This window comes from Mustela nigripes, chromosome 9, assembly GCF_022355385.1.
Source record: "Mustela nigripes isolate SB6536 chromosome 9, MUSNIG.SB6536, whole genome shotgun sequence".
NCBI classification, from domain to species: domain Eukaryota; kingdom Metazoa; phylum Chordata; class Mammalia; order Carnivora; family Mustelidae; genus Mustela; species Mustela nigripes.
In genome coordinates, this window is record NC_081565.1 from 10425656 (window position 1) to 10446579 (window position 20924).

Genomic DNA, 20924 nt, shown 5'->3' on the forward strand with positions numbered 1-20924 from the left:
CCTCATCTCCTATTTTCATCCCACTTGTGCCATGAGTGCCTGCAACCCGTGGTCTTTCTAAAATGCGAGCTCCCTTGTCCACCCGAACCCACTAACGGGCTCGCCCCTCATTCACTATAGACTCAATTCCAAATGACGCAGCCTTTCACACAGACCAGCCATTCCCCATCCCAGCACTGGTATTTAAACCCTTGCCTAACCTGACTGGTCCTGCACCTTCAGGCCTGGCTCCTTCCTCTTCCCGGGATAGCCACCTCTCCCTGTCCTGCCCCAAATCATCGCCAGCCCACCTGTCCTGTCTCTAGAACCTTCCCTGCCCCCCCCCCCCCCCCCCGGGCTCCCTCAGCGTCCACCCATCCCTCCGTGGGACCCTGCCCCTTGCACGAGGCCCCACTTCTGGGTCGGGCAGAAAGGAGGCAAGAAACGAGACAAGCATTTGCTGAATTTACAACACGTCAGCAAACACTTCTTGGATTTTAACAGCTGTTAATATGTGGCCGTTAAATCTTACCTAATTGCCAACACTGCTTGGGGAAGATTCTCATAAAGGTTTTGGCCTGTGCGATTCAGATCCAGAAGCGGCCGTCCCATCCTGAGAAGTAAGGCGCATTCCTTTCTCTGAACAGGGCCCAATCTATCTGAACTTGGCACGCCCCACGCAGCTTTGCAAAGACTTTCCAGATGGAAGACACATTAACCAGGCCATTCTCAGACAAGAGCACCTTTTCCCTTCTTGCAAATTCACATGACTCTTAGTCGGTCAGCTCTGTTTCATTCCTGATGAAAAACGCTCTGCCGCGAAGTGGTAAAGTCCTAGAGCATCCGGCCTTAGAGCTCTTCCCCTCAATTACATGCACGCCCTCATTCACTCATTTGAAACCTCAGTAATTTCACTTGTGACTCCACCGGGTTCAGCAAACGTGTTTTAATAAGCGGACGGCTCTCACAGCTAGAAAACTCCCAGAAATGATAAACCACCAGCCTTGGGCACAGAAACTTAACAGAACCAGTTTGAGTGGTTGCTAAGTGGTCCCTTCGACACTGTGGGCATTTCAGCTCTGGGCTCCTGAGCCACGAACATGAAAATGAAGGCTCAAAGAGAAGAATGAAATGAGTGGCACGCATTTCCTTAACACCCACAACGTCCGACGCCATGCTGGGGGTTTAGAGTAGTCCATCTCACTTAGTCTTCATGGCCCCATTTCACAGATGAGGAAACGGAGGCTCAACTCACTTACCAGCTGTGGCCTGGCTGGTGAGGGCTGGAGTTGGGATCCGAGCCCCACCTGGTCTGGACCGAGTGCAGTACTCTCGCCATCGAGAGCCCCAGCTCCTTTTTCTAAGGATGATTTCAGGGAAACAGCAGGGCCTCCTGCCTTCAAGGAAAATGCCTCTGCTGTCAATCTGAGGTGTTTCTATGTCCCGAAACAGGCAAGATTGGGGCCACGATGTCTCCCCAGACGGTGTTTAAATACCTGCACTTCATGAGCAGAGGAGAGAGGAAGCGGCTGCCTGGCCTCATTCCCTTCTCGCCCCGCCCCATGCCATGCTGGTGTCTACACGGCTGCGCACCCTGGTTTGGCTACCCCGGCCAGATGCTGGTGGGACGCAGGGCTCCTTTGCTGACGGCCGCTGCCCAACGATGGGAATCGTGTCTAATTCCACTTAACTGTGTCATTACCCACTCCAACATGTGCAACCAGACGCCCGGACGCCGCCGCCCGCCGCCGCCTTGCCTTGTTTGCGAAATAATTACGGGGCTCTCTCCTCTGCCAAATGAGGCTGTAATTAACCCTAATTGCTCAAAATGCAACTGGCTAATTCTGGGAGATTAATCAAGGGGGACTCAATTGTTAGTGAATGACTTAATATGACAAATTGCTACATTACCCGAGGAGGCTGCACTGGCCCCAGCATCAGTGAGCTGTCCTGGTGGACTCGGCACCAGCAGCATCCACGGGCCTTTGGGCTTTCTGGGATCTACCTCCCCAAATTCCACCTGGGAAATGGGCCCGTGTCCCATCCAGTAATGGGAGTGGAAAGCACCAACAGGGCAGATGCCCTAGGACACTGTGTGTGTGTCGGGGGCGGGGGTGTGCATGTGCACACAGACACATGCGTGCGTGCATACACACACATTAGTCTACTAGTTCACATGTCTCACCCCTGTGTGAATCTATAAAATTGTTCCTTCTTTTGGGCTGATGGAGCCCCACACAGGGAACATGGGTTGATGAAAACTCAGGTGTAGGAGAAGGATCTCAGACTCAGCTGCCTCCTTGACCAGGCGCTTTTGTGCAGTGCACACCCGCACAACTGCACATGGTAGCCCTGGCCAAGTGGGTCAAACAGCAGTCCACCTGACGTCCTCCAACAGGAAGGAGTACTTAGAGGTTGCGACGAGCCTTCTGGGACTCAAAAAGGTAGCTGTCTCAAAGTTTCCCCCTGATTTGGGTCTCCTAGCTTTGGGGAAAAAGCCAACCCTAGACATGACTTTTCATCATCCCAGGCTGTCCCCAGGGACCCACAGCACCTGGCTCTGTCTGACCTGGCCTGCCTGCCCCCACCAGACCTCTGCATCCCAATTCCTCAAGGCGGCCTCTCTGGCCATCTAGGTAGGATCATGTGCTTTCTGGAGCTCCAAGGGTCCCTGAGTTTCTTCTGCCCTGTTTCCTCCCTTTCTCTCCCATGAGGCTGTGTGCCTTCTAAGAGCAGACATGCTTCTTCCCCACACACAGCCACATGTATCTGCTGTTCATGAACTCAGCCGGCATCGAGGGGCTCCTCTGGGCCTGGCCTGGGATGATGGGTTGGGTATAGCCTCGCCCCAGACGTCCCATTTAGGAACAGGAACCAGTTCCCCAGTGGGATGCTGTGGCCAGAGCCCAGTGCCTGGGCCGCACAGGCGAGGGAATGGAGGGAACAGGAAGGCTCCCTAGAAGCTGCAGCATTTGGACCAAGGCCTGGAGGAGGAGCGGGGAGAGGCCCTCCAGACCCAGGAAACAGCACATTCAAAACCCGCAAAGGATGCATGAGCTGGGAAACCCAGAAGCCACCTTCGGAAAAGCTGCGGGAGGCGGCCTGGCTCTCTGAGGATCTGCAGAGCGTGAGGCAGGTGTAAAGAAACCAGTGCCCTGAGGCTCTGTTGGTTCTAGAGGAAGAGGGCTGAAGAGGGCCAGGACAGAGCTAAAACCAAAAAGGGAAGCTGAGAGTGAGGAAGCTGAGAGTGAGGAAGCACTTTCTGACCCCACGCACGGGCTGCCTGTTCCCCAGAGCCCCTCACTCTCTCCTCTCTCCTGACCTTTCTAAGCAGCCCTGATCCCGCTGAGACAAAGTTGTTCCATTCACAGGGAAATCCTGGAGTCCGGCCCAGAGAAGGCGTCTCTGAGTGCTGCTGAGTGGTATCAGGGCTGACCAGGTTGGTACTGAGCTGCACTCCCACCCTTGGAAACATTCCAGAAATGACTCCGTCTGGGTGGGGTAGTCAGGGACCCGAGCTCCTTGTCGAGGCCCCAGCGCTCTGCAGACAAAGGCAAAGGGCTCACCTGTGGGTCCGGGGCATGGGCAGGCCCTGGGCTGTGGCAGAGGTTGTTCGGGCTCCCTCCAGGGGGCATGTGGCTGGGCTGTCCGGCCATCCTGCATGCCAGCCTCACGGCACACGGGGCTGCAAAAGAAAACGCAGGCTTTCTTAGACGCATGCCTGTTCACCTTCTCCCCTTGACGGCCCTGGGCTGGGGGACGTGCGTCCGTTCACCCCATGTTCTGGCGGGGGTCCTGGAGTGCAGGGCTGGGACTCAAGAGCCCACGTGACACACCTTCCCTCCAGTACCCCGTCTGACAAGGTTGCGAGGGTTGTCCCCACTGCGGGGAGGGGAAACAGGCTCTGCACAGGGCAAAGTCTAAAGGCATCCCCTCTGCCCCAACCCGGCCAGCAAAGGAGGTGCCCATTCAACTCCACAAGTACTAGGCTCCACAGCCTGGTTCTTACTTTTTTTTTTTCTTTAAAGATTTTATTCACTTATTTATTTGAGAGAGAAAGAGATAGTGAGAGAGAGCACAAGCAGGGAGGAAAGGGAGAAGCAGGCTCCTTGTTGAGCAGAGAGCCCGATGCGGGGCTCCATCCCAGAACCCTGGGATCATGACCTGAGCTGAAGGCAGACGCCTAAGCGATTGAGCCACCCAGGCTTCCCACCAAAGTCTTGTTCTTTCCCATTATTGTCCTCCCTGTCTCCTGGGGGCAGTTACAAAGCCCTGCCCCCATGACCACCCCCACAAAAACCCAGGTTGACCGCCCGGGTGGCCAGGAGAGAGACGCTGAGTCAGACTGTGTAGCAGCAGCAGGAAGGACCCAACATCTCCATCCTTGCTGGGCCCTGGTGCTCCAAGTGCAGGGAAGGCCAAGGCCATGGGTTCCCCCTCATAGGCATAAACCTCTGGGCAGGTGCAGAGCCCTCTGCACAAGGGAGCAGTCCCCTGCACCTCCACGGTTTGGGCTGCCATGTCAGAGGCCCTTAGGAGAGTCAAGGTTGCTAGCTGCCAGTTGCCATGGTAACCCCAGCTGACTGAGCGACCACTATGTGCCCGGGCCTGAGCGAAATGTCATCTAAGAATCACTCCCGATGCCAGCCTCCCTGGCAGAGCGCTGCCTCTGGGGCAGGGCCCAAGGCTGAGGCACAGAGAAGCACTGTACAGCTGGAGGTGAGAGCCGGCACCCGGCTACCGCGTGCAACCCTCCGGGACGCAAGGGGAAAAGCCCTCCTCCTTGGGAGGAAAGCCTGTGCTGTAGCCATAGGCGTTTCTGCAGCACCTCCTGGGTCCAGGGCCAGGCCGGGGCTCCCACAGGGCTGCGGAGAATAAAAGGGGCCACTGTTGTAGAGTAGGCATGGGTAAGGGGCCCCCGAATCTGGCTGTTGCTGCTTCTGCCAGACCCCCCACCCCCGGCTGCCCCACAGACTCCACACGCCCCAAACAGAGCCCCTCAGGACTGGCCCAGGCTGTCGGAGCAGCTTTGTCTATACCCTCCGGAGAGCCCGAGTCCCTAGGAACTGGCAGCCCCTGGGACAACTATTAAACAATGACCAAGGGGTCCAGTGTGAAAGTGCCCTTGGCTGGGTCAGGACACTCAGACAGTGGGAGGCGTGACTCATGCTCCAGGCCCTGGGTGGAGGCTGCGGGTTTGGTCCGAGATCACACCCCAGCTCGTCGGCTTCTCCCACTCCCTCATGGTTTGCTCACTCGCAAGGCCTGCGTCTGGAGAACCAACCGAAGGCAGCACTTTCTCCTGCATCTGGAGAACCAACCGAAGACAGCACTTTCTCCCGGACTCTGCCTCTCTCCATCGACACCCAGCAGCCAAGCCCCAGGCTGAGAGCCGTCCCCGGGTCCAGCGGTTCAGCAAACTCCGCTGCACAGACCTCCCAAGTCAAGGCGCACCCTCGTGAACACGGGCGTCCTGGCGGCGGGAGAGGAATCTCTCCTTTCCTTCTCCGGCTGCCGCGGGTGGCATCCAGCCCGCCCAGGCTCAGGGATGTCTGTGATGCCTCATCAAAGGATGTCCCACTGAGCTGGACTCCAGTTCTGCCTCCCTAGCTCTGCCCTCGAAGGTTCTCCAAGCCTCTCTAGGCCTTCTGGGGTCCAGCACCCACTCTTCCTCGGTGCCCTCAGGACAGGCCGACTCCTCCCTCACACTCCGAACACGGGCAGCTCCTTCGGGGTAAAGCTGCTCTGGAGCACACAGGAGATGGAAGAAAGCAAGGCTACCAGACTCGGGCTCACAGGGGAGCCCTCGGCAGTGGGGAGTGCCTGCGGGGCGAAGGTTGTGTCCAGCCAGGCGTGGCCCGTGCTGTCACCTGGTTGTGAAGCTGCCAGCCCTGAGCCAGGTTCAACCCACAGACATGGCATTTTATGGACAGATTTCTTGCTCTCTTTTATCTCTTGTCCTGGATCCAGGGCAGGAGAAGGGTGCTGTGGGGGTGTGTCTGTACTTTGGAGGCCTCTCGCCACCCCCCACCCACCCATTCCCCTGACTCTGTCCCAGTGTGGGACTCACCTCCCACCCCGGCCCCTGGGCCTCCCGGCGCCCATGCCTTGCTCACCAAGCCCTCCTCTGTGAGGGCCACCGAGGCTTCCTGAAATGCAGATGGGACCACGGCCCCCTCGGTGTCTCGCCACCATCTGTGCCTGCGCTCTCACCACGGAGCGCACACCCGCAGGGGGACACAGTGAGGCCCTGGAGGAAAAGCCCCAGGATAAACAAGCAAACACGAGCGGCTTCTGGCTTCCGGAGGCAGTGCTGCTGTTACCCGTGGTGGGGTGGGGGGTTGGGGGGGATGTGTGCGTGATAAACGGATTCACAGGGAAGAGAATGTAAAATGCGCATGCATTTTAAGATAAAACCCTAGACTCCTGCAGGCTCTGCGGGCTGCACCCCCCAGACCCCTCGGGGTGACATGTTCACCGTCCTCTGCCCTTAGGGAGACCTCCAGGGAGAGGTTGGAGAAGAACTGTCTTCAGCAAGAAGGTTCTGTCTTTATCTCTGCAAGTGTCAAAGCCGCCCAGTGGCCAGGCCCACACAGGAGCCCACCCACCGGCCCACAGACTCGTGTGGACTACGAACCACAGCGTGCATCTCTACGTCTCCCCCCACCCGCATCTAACCCCACTCAGCCTCTGGGGGCCAGTGGGCCTGGGCCTGCGTCTGCTTCTTGGCCCTGGCCCTCACCAGCTGGGAGACTGGGCAAGTCATACTGGGCAGAGGCTTAGCAGGTGTCTGCCAAGGTCATCTCCACTTGCCCCGTGTGGTTATTAGCGGCACCCTCCCAACAGCTGCACCCGGAGGCTGCAGACTGCACACTCAGGAGCCCACCCCAGGCCTCACACAGGGCTCCAAGAGCACGGCCGAGGGGGTCTCTGGTCTCATCAGAAATACCAGCAATAATGATGAGTCAACAGATGTGTGCCCTGATCATGCGAGGCCTTGCTCTGCACACTTTACCTCTTAGCTCCTCTCATTTAAGAGACCCTGTCTCTCATGGGATAGGGTCTATTATTGTCCCATTTTACAGAACGGAAAACGGAGGCACAGGGAGGTTAAGAGATCTGCCCAGATCCGTGGCAGTGGAGCCACGACTCAGCGCCCTGGGGGCGTCTTTGCCCGAAGCCACCACGCCGCTCTCCTCCCAAGCTCTCAGTGACGATTTCCTTACACACGAGGTGGAGAACTTCCGACGTCATCTCCCCGCCGAACGAGCCCCTTTCCTCAAAAATAGGGCCCGAGCTGAGTGGGCAGGGGTAGTCCCAAGGCTGGAGGGCCACAAGGGGCCATTTCCCATCACAGGGGCCTCAGGGACATGAGCCCCTGGAGTCCGGGCCCTCTGGGACAGCATCACGATGACGCAGCTCTGCTGTCCATGGTACCTTTTCTGCCAACGCCCTGGAGCTTTGGTTGAGTTACTGCTCCAGGAAAGAAGTGGCCAAGGAGCATTCTGCAAGTCACAGTCTCCGAGTGTCAGAGAGGGACACTGCAAAGGGGAAGGAGGAAGGGAGAGGAAGGGTGGAGAGGAGGTGGGGGAGGACAGGCAGGGTGGGGTGGCAGGGAGGGAGGCAGGAAGGGAAGGGGGGATGTTTGGGAGGAAGGCAATGAAGGCTCTCCGAACACTGCCGGTGCGCCAGACCTTTCCCATGCATCCTGGGGCTCTTGGTAGACCCATTTTATGGATGAGGAAACAGGCTCAGAGAGAGGAAGCTCAATGTAGTGAGGCCAGTGAGCTACACAGGGGAGATTTGCTCTCAGTGACTCCAAAGCCCCTCCTGGGTCCAAGATACCCCTCTTGCAAGAGCAAGAGAGCCTCTTGCTCTCCCGGGTGCTACATTTGCAGAGATGGCATTCTGTCTGTACCCCAGTGGAAGCCCAACCCCTTTGCTGGAGATTCCTGCCCCAAACTTTTTCTTAGGGGGTGTGGACGCAGAAAGACCAAGGCAGAGATTCAGAGTGCTGAGCCACGGAGCGTGGGGAAAGCCCTTCAGCACACACACGCCTCCCTGGGCAGCCCAGGGCACTGGCAGCCTGGGCCAGGCAGCTCCTGCCAAGTCACAGAACAATGAGGTCCAGGCTGCCAAGCTCAAGTCAGGGGCCAAAAATGCATGGAATGTGAGACCCAGGCACAGGCCGCACTGAGGACCTTTCTTCCGTGGGGAACCACAGCCCTGCATTTTGGAGGCACCACGAACGCCTAGTGTAGTTCCCAGCCCGGGCTCCCCACATGCGCGTGTCCCCCAGTGGCCCAGGAACCAAATCGGGATGCGCCCAAGGGTTCAGCGAGGCTGCCGGGGAGCCCCAGTGCCCTGGCTCAAATCCTGGCCGGGCTTCATTTTGCCATGCAGTGACTCAGTTTCCTCTTCTGGAAAGTGAGATGTTCCTCTGACGATCGAGAGGACCGAATGTGTTCACAGATGAGAACTCCCTCCAGCAGAGCCTGACACACATGAATGTCCTTGGAGACTCTGTCGTCTGCACTAACCCTCACTGGGCAGCGGACGAGCGGCAGACGTGGGGCCTGGGGCTCAGAGAACGGTGGGGACTTGCCTAGGGCCACATAGCTGGTGAGCAACAGAGCCGGGGCTGTTGGCTCCCAGGTCAGGCTTCATCGGCCTCACCGCATGTCCTCTTTGGGACGACTCTGGAACAAATGCCTCCATGGCTAATGTGAACCGTGGCTACCTTTGCAAAGCACCATGACCCTCTCCTCGCGGCCTGGCCTTCAGCTGGAGCTCCTACTCACGCGGGCCTTGGGTTTCCTTCAAGCATCCCCGGAAGGGGCTTCCTCCTGGGCTGGGTGAGGAGGCTTCTCCAAGGGCCTTTCTGTCCCCTGGATAGACTGTCACCTGGCCGTTGCCTCCCAATTTCTGGAAACTTCATCTAGAGGCGTCGTGTCCCTCCTTTCCCTACTGTGAAATGATGCAGGTCGTGGAGGCTGGCGGCCCACAGAGGCCCTTACCCTCCCCCCGAAAGACGACTTGAGACCCCAGGAAGGCTCAGGGCAGGTTTGGGGGTCTATGCATGTGAGGTTCTGTATGTTGGGGGGGGGGGTCTCGTGGTGATGTATTCATACACCATGTGGGGTCAAGTATTTGATCACGTTTCACTTTGTTCTCAGACCCTGAGGTGGAAACAGTGTGTCCTGCCTGCCTTTTCTTAAACGTATGTGCTCACATCTGCATGCAGTCAGGTTTCTCCCGGCGGCCACAAGGCCACATTCTCGCTGCGTCAGCTGAGGCGGGCACGTCACCTGGACACCGCACCCCAGGCCAGTTTCCCTGAGGAAGGCCTCTCCTCTTCTCAGCCCTTCCAGAGTGGTGAGCAACTTCACGGGTTGTTTTCCCAAAGCAGGAAACTAGCGCGGTGACTTCACAACCTCCCTCCACAGTCCTCTTTCCTCCCTGAGTAAGTGACCCTGAGTGACCCAACACGGGCACCAGGTGTGGGCACCTGGGGGTTATTTCCACTCGGCCAGTAGGCCCCTGGTGGCAGAAGCCTAGGACAGGTGCCTGCTGCTGGAGAAGAGAGGTGCCACAGGCTGGCCCGGCCCAACACACCCCTGCGGGCCCCTTCGCGAGTGGAGATCGGAGGCCCAGCAAGGAGACACTGCAGCTCCTGGAGCCCGGCCACGGGTGGGGGTCAAGGCAGGACCAGCTTCGGCCTCAGACAACACTCACATGAAGCGCCTCCCCTGAGCTGAGTGATCAGAGTGGCTCCCAGGCAGCCCCAGAGGGGCTGGCGCTCCCATTCTGCAGACGAGGAAAGAGGCTTTGAGGAGAAACGGGACTTGCCAACATGTCGGAGAACGCTGCCTTTACACTCGCTTCCTGGACCAGGAAGGCTGTGAGCCCCCAAAGAAACCCGACTTCATGTCCGAGTGTAAGGGCCTGGGGCCGGAAGGAACATCCTGCACACGCAGACGGGTTGGCAGCGAGGGCAGGACAGCAGCGCCCCCCGCCCCCCAACTAACGCGGCACATGCTGTGTACTCAGCAGGCACACGCCAAGTGCTGCGCATACCTTGTTCCCTCGTGGGCACGCTAGGTGGGGGCCGCTAAGATCCACCCGGTGTAGAAGAGGATACAGAAGTTCAGACTGGTTAAGGGATGGGCCCCAGGTCACACAGCAGGCCATGGGCAGGACTAACACTTGGAACCGAGTCTGCCGGACTGCCCTAGTCCATACTGCCTTGGAAGAGAGAACGAATGAATGAATTCCAGTCCAGAGGTTTGGCTCCAGCTGCTGTGTCCTCCCGCTACCCCAGCCCCACTTCTCTTCTGGTCTTGGGATAAGCAGACGTTACCCATTCATCATTTGACAGGAAGCAGCCAGATCTCGGGCCAGAGTCACGGGGGCCTGGGAGCCATAGGGGATAAGCCACAGACGGCGTCTGGTTTCCTGACTGGTCCTAGGTCCCCTCGCTCCCCATCCCCAAAGCCAAACATGCTGCTTGGATGTCTAAGCTTCAGGACCTGCAGGAGTCTGTCTTTTCTAAGACCCGGGGCCATGACCAGCCTCTTCACAAGGAGGGTCTTGCAGAACCCGGGGCCGCTGATCTCCTGCTTGCTAAGCCAACCTCCAACCCATGGCAGGAAGGCTCCCCTCTCCCCCAGTCCCTAATACACCTATCATAATCTGCAGCTCCCACCCGAAGGTCCCTAAGACAAGACCCGTAGGCCTGCACCAGGCATTCCAAGTTCTGCCCAGCTGGCCTGGGCCTGCCTCCTACCTTTCCCAACTCTTCCACTCCAACCCCATGCCCCTGAGCAGAGGGGCGTCCCCCTTCCCAACCACACACACCCACGGGGATCCTAGGATGGTCACAGGCAAAGTCACACACGTACAGCAGGACCAGATCCTGGGTCCTACTGAGGATCGACACCTCCTGTGGGTTCCCGGGCAAGTCGCGCCTTGTCTGTCTCCATCCATAAAGAAGAAACAGTGGGACCCCAAAGAGTGGGTGTGCAGGGGCAGCTGGGGACTACGCAGGCCCCTCTTCCCCCTCTACTGGTGTCCACACAGCAGAGTCCTTCCCTAAGCCCACCGTATGGGCACCAACTGGTTCCTAGGCCACCCTCTCTTCCTCCTCTGCAGGCCTTCGGAGCAGGAGCCAACGTCTGCCGTCATCTTGAAACCACAGGTCCCTCGCCTGGGGCCTGGATGCACACACTTCGGACCAGTCAGGGATAGAGGGTCGGCGGTTGCTGCCCTGCGTCTGGAGCCCCAGGCAAGGAGCACACGCCCTCCTGTGTGTGCTTCCCACCGTCTGAGCTCTGGCAGAAGTCACCAAGCCATTCAAAACACACCTCCCCTCCCACGGCACAGCTGCCCAGAGCCTTTTTAAAATTGAGAAGGTCCCTAAGTACCTTTCATTTCCTCCTACTAGGATAATAAAACTCAATTCTGGAAGAAAAAAAAAATTGTAGGCGCTGTAAACATCTCATCTTTCAGGAAAGGAGCAACAAGGCCGTTGGTTTATGTCCAGGAAGGTCTCTGGTTCCGGGACCCGGTGAAGGCCATGCTTCATCTCACCCACTTGGAAGAGGAAGATATCCGGCACTTTCTAAGTGCCAAGGAGTTAAAAGGCCGCGCCTCCGCACAGCCCTGCGGGGATGTCTGCAACAACCCTGTCTTACAGAAGAAGAAATCAAGGCACAGATAAGGGGCCCGCCGAGCCCCTGGCTCTAACAGATGGCAAGCGCTGTGTTTAAACCCAGGCCTAACTCTCGTAAGTCTGGGTTTTCATCTCATGTGCTTGGGGCAAGCCCTGCAGACTGGAGCCAGAGGAAGGTGGGATCTCGGCCTGCTGGGAATGTCACACCCTTTGGGCAGTGCCCCCGTGCTGAGGACCCCTAGCCCTCTGATAAATGAACTCATTCTCTCCTCCAGGCCTTAGCAGACTCTACCCCCCTCCCCGGAATGAAGTGCCTCTGGCAAATCCGGCTCCTTCTTCAGAGCTGGAGTGGGGGTACCTCCTCCAAGCAGTCTTCCTGGACTCCCCTGGTCAGTGACTCCCTGGCTCCACAGTGTTTGTGCCCGTGTTGTCACTGCCTGCTCACGTTTTTCTCTCTCCAACCGGAGATTTCCGCAAAGGCAGAGACCAAGCCACTCACCTTTGTGGCTCCAGCAGGCCACAAAGGTAGGGCCAGGTTAAAGGCTGCTGACCCGGTCTGTAAACACCAGAGGCCAGGAAGGAAAAGCCTGGGGCCCCAGGTCGGCTCATTCCGGGGGCCACAGGGAACGGGCAGTTTCAGGGAGAAATTCCTCTACCCCCCCGCCATCCTGTCCCAGACCGTGGCTTCAGCCCTGACAACCAGTAACGGAAGGAGGAAACCCAGCGGGGCAGCCCCCAGCCTCAGAGTTCGTAAGAAGTTGGTGCCAGGCCCCAGGAGAACGACCATAATCCCAGAGACGGCAGTTTCTGGTGGGAGAGTCTTGCGGAGAACTCACCACTCAGACATCAGAAACGAGCCCAGGCAGCCAAAACTCATCCCAGAAGGGGAAAAAAATGGCTTTTTCTGCTTCCCTCGTAACCTCAGGCGTTCTGGCAAAGCCCGTGATCACTCAGTGTGAAGCCCCTGGTTGGCAATGGTCCTCACCTCCCACCTGGGCGGCGACAAAGGTCATGCCAGGCCGAGGGCGCTCACCCGCCGGCAGCCCCCACCTGGCCGACAATCGAGGGGGGGCGGTGGTGGCAGAGGCTCGGCCAGGCCAGGTTCCCCAGGAGCCCAGGCTCCAGAAGTCTCTCCCAAAGGCCTCCCTGCCACTGGCCAGGCGCACCCTCAGGGCAAGGGTGGTGGCCCCAGGCGGCAGGAAAGAGTGAGGGGTTCCCCGCGGCCAGGGGCAGGACAAAGGCCAGTACCTTGCAAAGTGGCTCCTGAAGGGCTCAGGAGGAGGGCTGCTCAGCTCAGGTGGAGGGTAGATGTGTGGTGCAGCGGCCTCTGGGGACCTGGGCGGCCTCGCTGTGCCAGGGCGGCTGAAGGAAGAGGGGCTGGCCCTGTCTCGGTACGGGACTTCCCCTGCCCAAGACTCCCATCCCCAGCCACTGCCAAAAGGAAACTCCCCCACCACGCGCTGCTCCAAAAATAGCTCCGCTGTCACCTCCGTGGTGACTGGAACTTGTCACAGCCGCCAGGGAGCCCGCTGCTCCCCAGGGACGGGCATCTGATGGCCGTGGCCACCAGTCTAGGAGAAAACACTGTGTGCCCCACACCGGCAGGCTTGGACCGCCTTCAGTCCTGCTCCCCCATTTTACCTCCCAGGAAACTGAGGCTGGAGGACTAGCGACTTGCTAGGGCCATGAGCCCAGCCGTGGCAGCACCTGGCTGGGCCCCAGCCTCCCTAACCCATCCCAGGCAAAGCTTGCTCTGCAGGCTCTTTATGAAGGCCTCGCCCCCAACCCGGAACCAGGCACCCTGACAGCAGACGACAGGACTAAACCAGCCTGGGCTTCGGGAGTGCCGAGGTACCCGTCCCGCGTCCCTCAGACTCCAGCCCCACCCATCCCTAATGGGGCCCACCAAGTGCTAAGAAGTATAAAAGTCCTTGCTGTCCCTTTAAAAGCCTCACCCTCTCTAGTCTCTTCCTTTGTAAGGGGGGCCAAATATATCTGTTGCCCTCAGGCGAGAGCTCTGGTAGGCGGCCACCGTGGGTTTGAGTCCTGGCTCTGCCATGTCCCAGCAGATATCAGTATTACATTCTTATTCGGGCCCCATACCCTCTGAACAAGACCACGGATCCAGGAACCAGGACTCGGGGTGTTCCTAACTTCCCTCCCTCCCTAGGTCTTCCCAGCTGCTGTCTGCGCAGGGCCTGGGCTGATGGTCACTCAAAACCCCCTTGCTCGCCTCTGCAGGAGAGAACCCCCGAACCCAGAAACAGATTCAGAAACCGGAAAAGAACATGAAACGTGCCCGCTGGAAAAGGACGGCTGGATTCTCACTTTGGGCCAGGCGAGGTCCTGGACAGCTGCTTACACCAGGGAGAGGCTGAGCTGGCGTACGTGAATGGGCAGGTTCAGAAGCAGAGGGGAACGGCACTCTGCAGCGGGCTCAGAGCCGGGGACCTGCGCGTATATGGGAGGAAGCGGGAAGGCTCCAGGCTGGCTCCAACCCTCGGTCTCCCGTCTCCGAGAAGCACTCCCGCGGCGGACACCTGCCTCCCTCCTCCAGAACGAGAGCCACCTCCACCCTAGGCACCACCTCCCCCCTGTGCCCCATCTGCAGCCCGAGCGCTGGGACTGACACAGGCATATGGCAGCTGAGGCCCCAGAGGACACACCGAGCCGGATCCTGGCACTGCAGCTCGGCCACCTGCCAACATACCTTCCCCGCTGGCCGGGCCCAACTGTCGGGCATATGCCAGGTGCTGGCCCCCTGGGTGGCTGCTGCTGGGCCCAGGCCAGCCTTCCCCAGGCCTGTGGGCTAGGGCCCCCACCCAGGCCCTGGTACATGCCACACGCCTCAAGGACATTCCTCCATGACCCAACTATATGGGTGGGTGTCATCAGCCTTGACTCAAGAGGAAGCTCCCGACGGGCCAGGTCAGGCCCCCGAGTTGGGCACCTTCTGTCTAAACCTTGTTTTTCTTCTGTTTCTGGGCTCCTATCTCCTGGAGAGGAATTCTCCCCAGGGCAGGGACCTGCCTCTAGGGGCTCCTGTGCTCCTGCCACCGGGGACACAGCACGGCACCCAGGGAAAACAGATCCACGCTGGGTGAGCCAACCCCGGGGAGCCTTCCTCTTCCTCCTGGGCCTGAGGAGGATGGTGAGGGCAAGAAATTTCCAGAAGTCTAAGTCAGCTCTACTCAGCCTACACGCCCTCCCGCACTCATGGTCACTGCTGGTCACTGCCCAGCTATCTACCCTGGACATGGACCAGAGGATAGAGCGGTGCAAAGGGGCTTGGACAGGTACCCCTACCCCTCCACTCACTGCAAGGCTCTCGGAGCCTCCAGAGCCAGCATGCGCCTCCAGCACCATCCCCACGAGGCCAAGCCCCGCCACCTGGTGTGGGGACCAGAGCAAAGTGCTTCTCTGGGTTGCAAAACCACAGAGGGGGCCATTGCTTCTAATCTGAGCTAATCGAGGCGGCTTCAGGGAGGTGGTGGCACTGGGTTCGGCTGGGACCAAGCAGCCAGGCTGTAAGGAGGCAGAGAGGCAGCCCAGCACAGGCTCTGGAGTCAGAGAGCCTGCAGTTCAAATCCGGCACTGCCTTGGTCCACACGAGCTCCTCAGGGCAAGTCCCAAAGTCACCTCTTTGCTGTTCCCTCTTCTGCAAACAGGGGGCCAGGTAGGACCCGCCTCTTAGGGCTGTTAAACAAGGACTCACAGGCAAAACACCAGCCTAGGACTACCAGGACCCAGGTATACACCAGAGCTCAGTAAACGTGGCCACAGCTACTATTATGATTACGGTTATCCTCGTCAAAACCATGCTCATTCAACAGCAAGTATTTCTGGCAGCCCTCTCTGCAAACCGACTGTTCACAAAAAGACAGGGCGGGGAGGGGGGCTCCCATCTCATGGCCAGCTGGACCCCTAGGCCTGCGGATGTGGTAGGAGGCACCCATGGCCTCTGGAGGACACCCCCCCCCCCAGAAGGTTGGGAGAGGCCCCACGGGCTCCCTGGCATTCTCTCGGAGGCGGGGAAGTGACAGCAAAGCATTTCACAAAGTCACCAAGACGAGGAATCTGAGCCATCCCCCTCCCCCAGCTGCGTCAGTGAAATAAATCTTGGCTGGCGGCTGGTGAGAGACCCTATATATTTATGTGACGATCGTGCCTCATGATCACAGGGCTCGAGGTTTCGGAAGGCGGCGTGTGGCAGGGACGCCGGTGGTCCTAGGAGACTCACTATTTTCCAGCGACTTTTATTGTCCATTACATCCTGGCGTTTACAGGGCTCTGCTCCGGGCCCGGCAGGAACACCGCACACGGTGGGGCTGGCAGGCCTTACTACTCCAGGCGCCGTGTCTGCGGGTCTCATGATCCTGCCCAAGTCTCTGTGTGACACGGAGAACCCAAGACGTTCCGCGGCGCCGGCGCCGGTGGGACAGGACTGGGGATGTGCCCGGAGGCACACATATCCCCACCCCAGCCATCTGCCTGCTTCCAGTCTGCTGTCCCAGGCCGGGGGCCACTGCTAAGGCTGTGGTCTTCCTTGGGCTTGCAAAGGGGGGTTGGGGGGAGACACACACTGGAGTCGCTGCTGGCTCAGGAGGGCTGTGTGCGACATTCTCAGGGATTTTGTGAGACAGTCCGTGTCACTTTGGTCGCTTGAAATCAAACACGGGAGGAAGATTTACACCATGGAATTTGGCAAATACTACAAGTCCAGGCTTTGGACAAGTCCCTCCCTCCACCGCCTTCCAGGGAACCATTTATTAAAGACTTAACAGCACATCCGGCGGGCGGGGGGGGGGGGGAGGTGACCCAGTGGGCCACTTGGGGACACATGAATGTCAGAGTCAAGTGTGAACCCTAACTTCCACTGGCCATGTCACGTCAGGTAAGTTATTTCAAGCTTTGAGCCTCAGTTTTCTTATCTGTAAAATGGGGACATACCTAAATTCCCAGGGCCATCATGAAGCTCAGAGGACCTATGGAAAACTCCCCGTGTGGGGCCTGATTTGTATCAGATGCTTAATAAATAACTTTTGTCACCTATTCATTCAACAATCTCTTGTCCCCCTCCCCACCCCCCTGGCTCCCATGGGCCAGCACTTACTCTACACCTGGCACTGTCTGAGAGAAAGGGACATATGAATGCCCCCGTGGGTGCAAATATTCTTCCCATCTGGACAGTTCTTGAATGTCTGCAAAGGGATTGATACTTACACCATCTTAGAAAGCAATGTGACAACCTTCCAAGATGGGCAGAGCAGCATTTTTGAGATGGGGGCTCAAGGGTGGGCACTCCTTGCCCGAGGCCACTGTCAGGGGGTAGCATGGTGGGGCTCAGCCCTGAATCCCTACCTCCTGCTCTAGGCCCAGCATGGCACCCATCTCTGAATTCCTAAGCCCAGGTGGACTGGGCCCCTGATGGTGCCAGGCTGACCTCAGAGGCCACACGGAGAGGACAGAAGGACTAGGGGGTGAGGCCAGGTCCTCCAGTCCAGCAACCTGGCTGCTAGTCTTGGTTCCATGGCCTCTTTCCTCCAGGCCCTCCCCTTCCGGGCCCTAGGCTCCCCCTTAAAAGGCTGGGAGGGCTCCAGTTGGGATGCTGCTGGCCCTCCCAGGCCAGCATCTGTCTCCAGGTTTCCTGGCTTGGCCAAGGCAGAGGCCTCAGGAGTATCATCAGTGCCCGTGCTCCAGCTGGCTCCCTGGTAAGCCAGGGCCTTGGGGGTGGAAAGGAGAAGGGGAATGAGAAGAGGCAGGACCCCGATCCAGCTACACTGGGCTGGAGATCTCACACCCTGCTGGGCAGAGCTCATCGACCCATTTCACAGAGGAGAAGTGTTAAGCTCAGGGGCCTGACCTTAGGCTGGCAGCACCCAGGGCCCACAGCTGGGGTCCCCGGCAGAGATCAGGAAGCCACCAAGCCCCTCAGTTCTGACACCCTCGGGGCCCACAGATGGGATGCTCCTGGCCACCCTGGGCTCAACCCAGAGCGGCTGGGGAACCATTCTGCTGAAATAGGAGAGTGAGAAAAATGCAAGCAATTCAGATGATTCAAGTAACCTTTGAAACTAGGAGGGGGGCGGAAGTGGGTGGCATTTCTGGTGGATTTCACCTCACTTCTTAGAAGGATGCGTCACCGGCTTTTGCTTAGTCAGTGCTCACACGACCGTCAACACCATGGCCCCAGGGTGGCACCTCCTAGCTAACGTGTCCCCGGAGCCATCACAGGCTGGCAGGTGGGCTGTCGGCCCGTCAAGGGAAGGAACGTTTCCATTTCACAGATGGGGAAACTGGGGCCCGGGGTTGGTGGGTGGATGGGCTTAGGGACACACAGTAGGGATCGAAGCCTTCAAACTCCTTTACCAAAAGCTGACTTTTTCTATTTGGGGAGACAGGAAAGGAGAAACCCTCTGGAACTTTAAAAGGAAAAAAAAAAAAAAAAAAAGGAGAGAGGAAAGGTCTCACAGGCAAACAACTACAGCAAGGCCCGCAGCCAGCCCAAAGAGGTTTCTGAAACTCTGTGCAGTCTGAATTTTTTTGCGGGCTGAAGGGTCACGCGATTTCCTTTGCAGAAGGCAGAGTTGAAGAAGTCTGACTGAGGGCGAAGGGGGAGGAGGGACGTGTCCACGAGACTAGAAGTCATGAGCCTCAGCCTGGCTGCCCCAGTGACCGGCTGGGTGACCACAGATAAGTCCTTTGTCCTCTCTGGGCCTCGGTTTACCCTTATTTGTTTGTCAAGCCTTGTTCTAACGCACTTAAGTGATGTCAGTCTCCTCCCCCTTCACGGGGTGTTATCATCTGTATTTACAGGAGAGGTAAACTGAGGCATATGACGATCAGGCCCGCTGTGCTGGTAGAAGGGCTGGGATCTGGAGCGAAGTGGTATGGGTCCAGAGCCCGCTCTCCTGACCACAAGGCCCTTCTAGCTCATCTCCAGAAATCCCACGTTCGGGGGCTTTGCGTCTGGGGCTGGGCTGCCAGCAGGCCTGTTTCTGGAAACACCGGGCTGTCCTCCACAGTCTCGGCTGCCGCTCTGCGCTGCTGTCTTTTCCGTGACCTCTGATTTCTTCTGTTTGCTCGGAAGACTTGAGAGCCACGGCCATCGGCCCCATCTCTCTTTGAGCCTCATTGGGTGCCAGGAGTCCGAGCCGGAGTGGACGGCCCCACTCTGATGTCCATTTTGGAGTTTTCCATGCAGGTCGGCCTCTGGGACCGCAGGAGGGAGACTGCCATTCAGGCATCCAAGAAAGAGGGAAAAAAAAACATCTATTCATAGCCAGACAGAGCCCGCTCTGTGGAAACGACGCGACTGACGCGACAGGCAGCCCAGCTGTGTAAGAGATTCCCGAAAAGCCTGACCTGGGAACATCCACGTGGAAGGCTCAAAGGCTTGGGTGGCCACCACGCTTATAAAATGTGCCTGCAGGCTCAACCGTGAAATTCCTGAGGGAATAAGGTTCTGACCCAAAACCTGTCTTCCAAAACAAAATTCTTGAGACAGCAGACATTTCTTGGCTTAAGCAAGCAGGCTGCGGATCTGTTTCGCCCCGTCTCTAGAGTCACGGATACTCGTGCCAAGAACAGCCACCGTATCATGTGCTCCTGCCCCAGGCCACACACTGTGCCCCGTACTCGGGGTCCACTTGTTCATTCCCACGAGGAATTACTATCTCCATCCTGCAGATCTGGAGACTGAGGCTCAGAGAGGGGCAAGTTTATTCTGCTGGATGATAACAGAGATGGAGGCTGGAAACCAGGTGCCAGCCTGGAGCACAGGACCCCGGCAGAACCTGCAGTGTACGTCCTCAGGACAAGCCCTGCCCAGAAGTGCAGAGAGAGAGCTGGGGGAGGGGGACAGGTGCATACATTCTTCCCTCCACTGGTCTGGGGAGAATTCTCACAGAGGGACAGGTGGGGAAGGGTTGGCCTGACTGCAGTTAAAATAACTCCATCAAGGCTGCCTCCGTCCTGCCCTTTCAAAGACACCCAGATCGATTAACTGGGAATGTTGTGCTGAGCACCCAGAAAATTCCCCATGCTCCGTGCATATCCTCCAATCACAGCAAGGCCATTTGGCACACATGCGCAGTCGCTGCCCTGCTCCTGCTCTGTTTCTGGGAGCAGGAGGAACTCACTTCAGAGTGCATGTCTCACCAGAGACCTCAGAAAGACCCCAGGGAACCCACCAGTCCACATCCTCTATCTCAGAGACAGGAAACTGAGGCCCGGAGCTGAGAAATGATGTGTCCAAGGACATTTAATCATCTATCCACTCAATTTTTCAAACACCTACTCGGACCAGCCTCTGTCTTCAATGGGGCTCCTCACTTAGAGACGGAGTCCCAAATCAGCACCCAGGGTGATCACTGCTTGGTACGCCCAGGGTGTGGAAACACAGCAAAAGGGATGTGCAATCCGTCTGGCCTGTGTCAGAACAGGAAGCAGCTCTGAGCAGAGGAGCAGGGGGAGGGCATGCCAGGCGGGGGCGGCAGCAGGTGCAGAGGCCTGAAGGCTGGCATGCCCAGCATCGGTTGTGGGACAGAGAGGGCAGCTCAGCAGCACCGACGAGGAGCAGCAAACCTCTGCACGTGGGGCTGGTACGGGCTGCTAAGGCAGACTCCCCTTCCAGTGCTCTTCTGCACACTCTGCCTCCCACAGTGCCAAGCCCAGGTCTAAATTTACTGAACGCATCATGGGGTAGACAGAGCCCCAGATGTAGCATCTTTTCTCCCCCCAAAGCTACCTGCACCGCACTTGACCTCCCCACGCTTGCCCCGGTCAGCTCAGGTAACCGTGTTGACCCACGGAAGGAAGGAAATGCCTCCACAGCCTCCCTCTCAAGGGACTGCACAGGGACCGTGTCGCAAGAGTGCTGTGAAGTTTACATTCCAGGCTCCAAGCCACTTTCTCTTATCTGGCTTGTATTTACTGAGCACCTAGTGTGCACCAGGCTCTGAGCTAGGCACTGGAGGGATTCACAAAAGGGTGGTACAACCACTAAGCCACAGCTTCATCTTTTCAGGCTAGCATCACTGCTTGGATTTCACAGGAGGGGAGCCGCAAGGCTCAGACGGGCCCTGGGACTTGCTCGAGCAAGATCACTGGCTAGGAGGTGTCAGGGCTGGGACGCTAACCCAGAAACGTCTGACCACAGAGCCTTTTTGCCAAAATAGATAAGGGTCCCTGGAGGAAGAGAAGAGCCTGGATCCTTCCTGCCTGACACACAGGCAGGCAGCCTTTTATCCCCAGAGCAGGCTCTCTGTGCTTG

The 20924-nt window shown here is 58.1% G+C and overlaps 1 protein-coding gene across 2 annotated transcripts in view; it reads right to left on the bottom strand.

Moving 5' to 3' along the window:
- The window catches only part of NEK6 (NIMA related kinase 6), an 81302-nt gene that overhangs the window by 39804 nt on the left and 20574 nt on the right, over positions 1–20924 (bottom strand). The window contains exons 1-2 of one of the 2 annotated variants that reach the window (XM_059410839.1): positions 12899–13067; positions 3546–3664 (exon numbers count right to left, since the gene is read on the bottom strand). In XM_059410839.1, coding sequence (XP_059266822.1) covers positions 3546–3635 — 90 coding nt within the window. In that variant the 5' untranslated portion in view covers positions 3636–3664; positions 12899–13067. Of the gene's footprint in view, positions 1–3545; positions 3665–12898; positions 13068–20924 lie in introns of those variants that run through there. The other variant, XM_059410840.1, reaches the window with a different exon arrangement.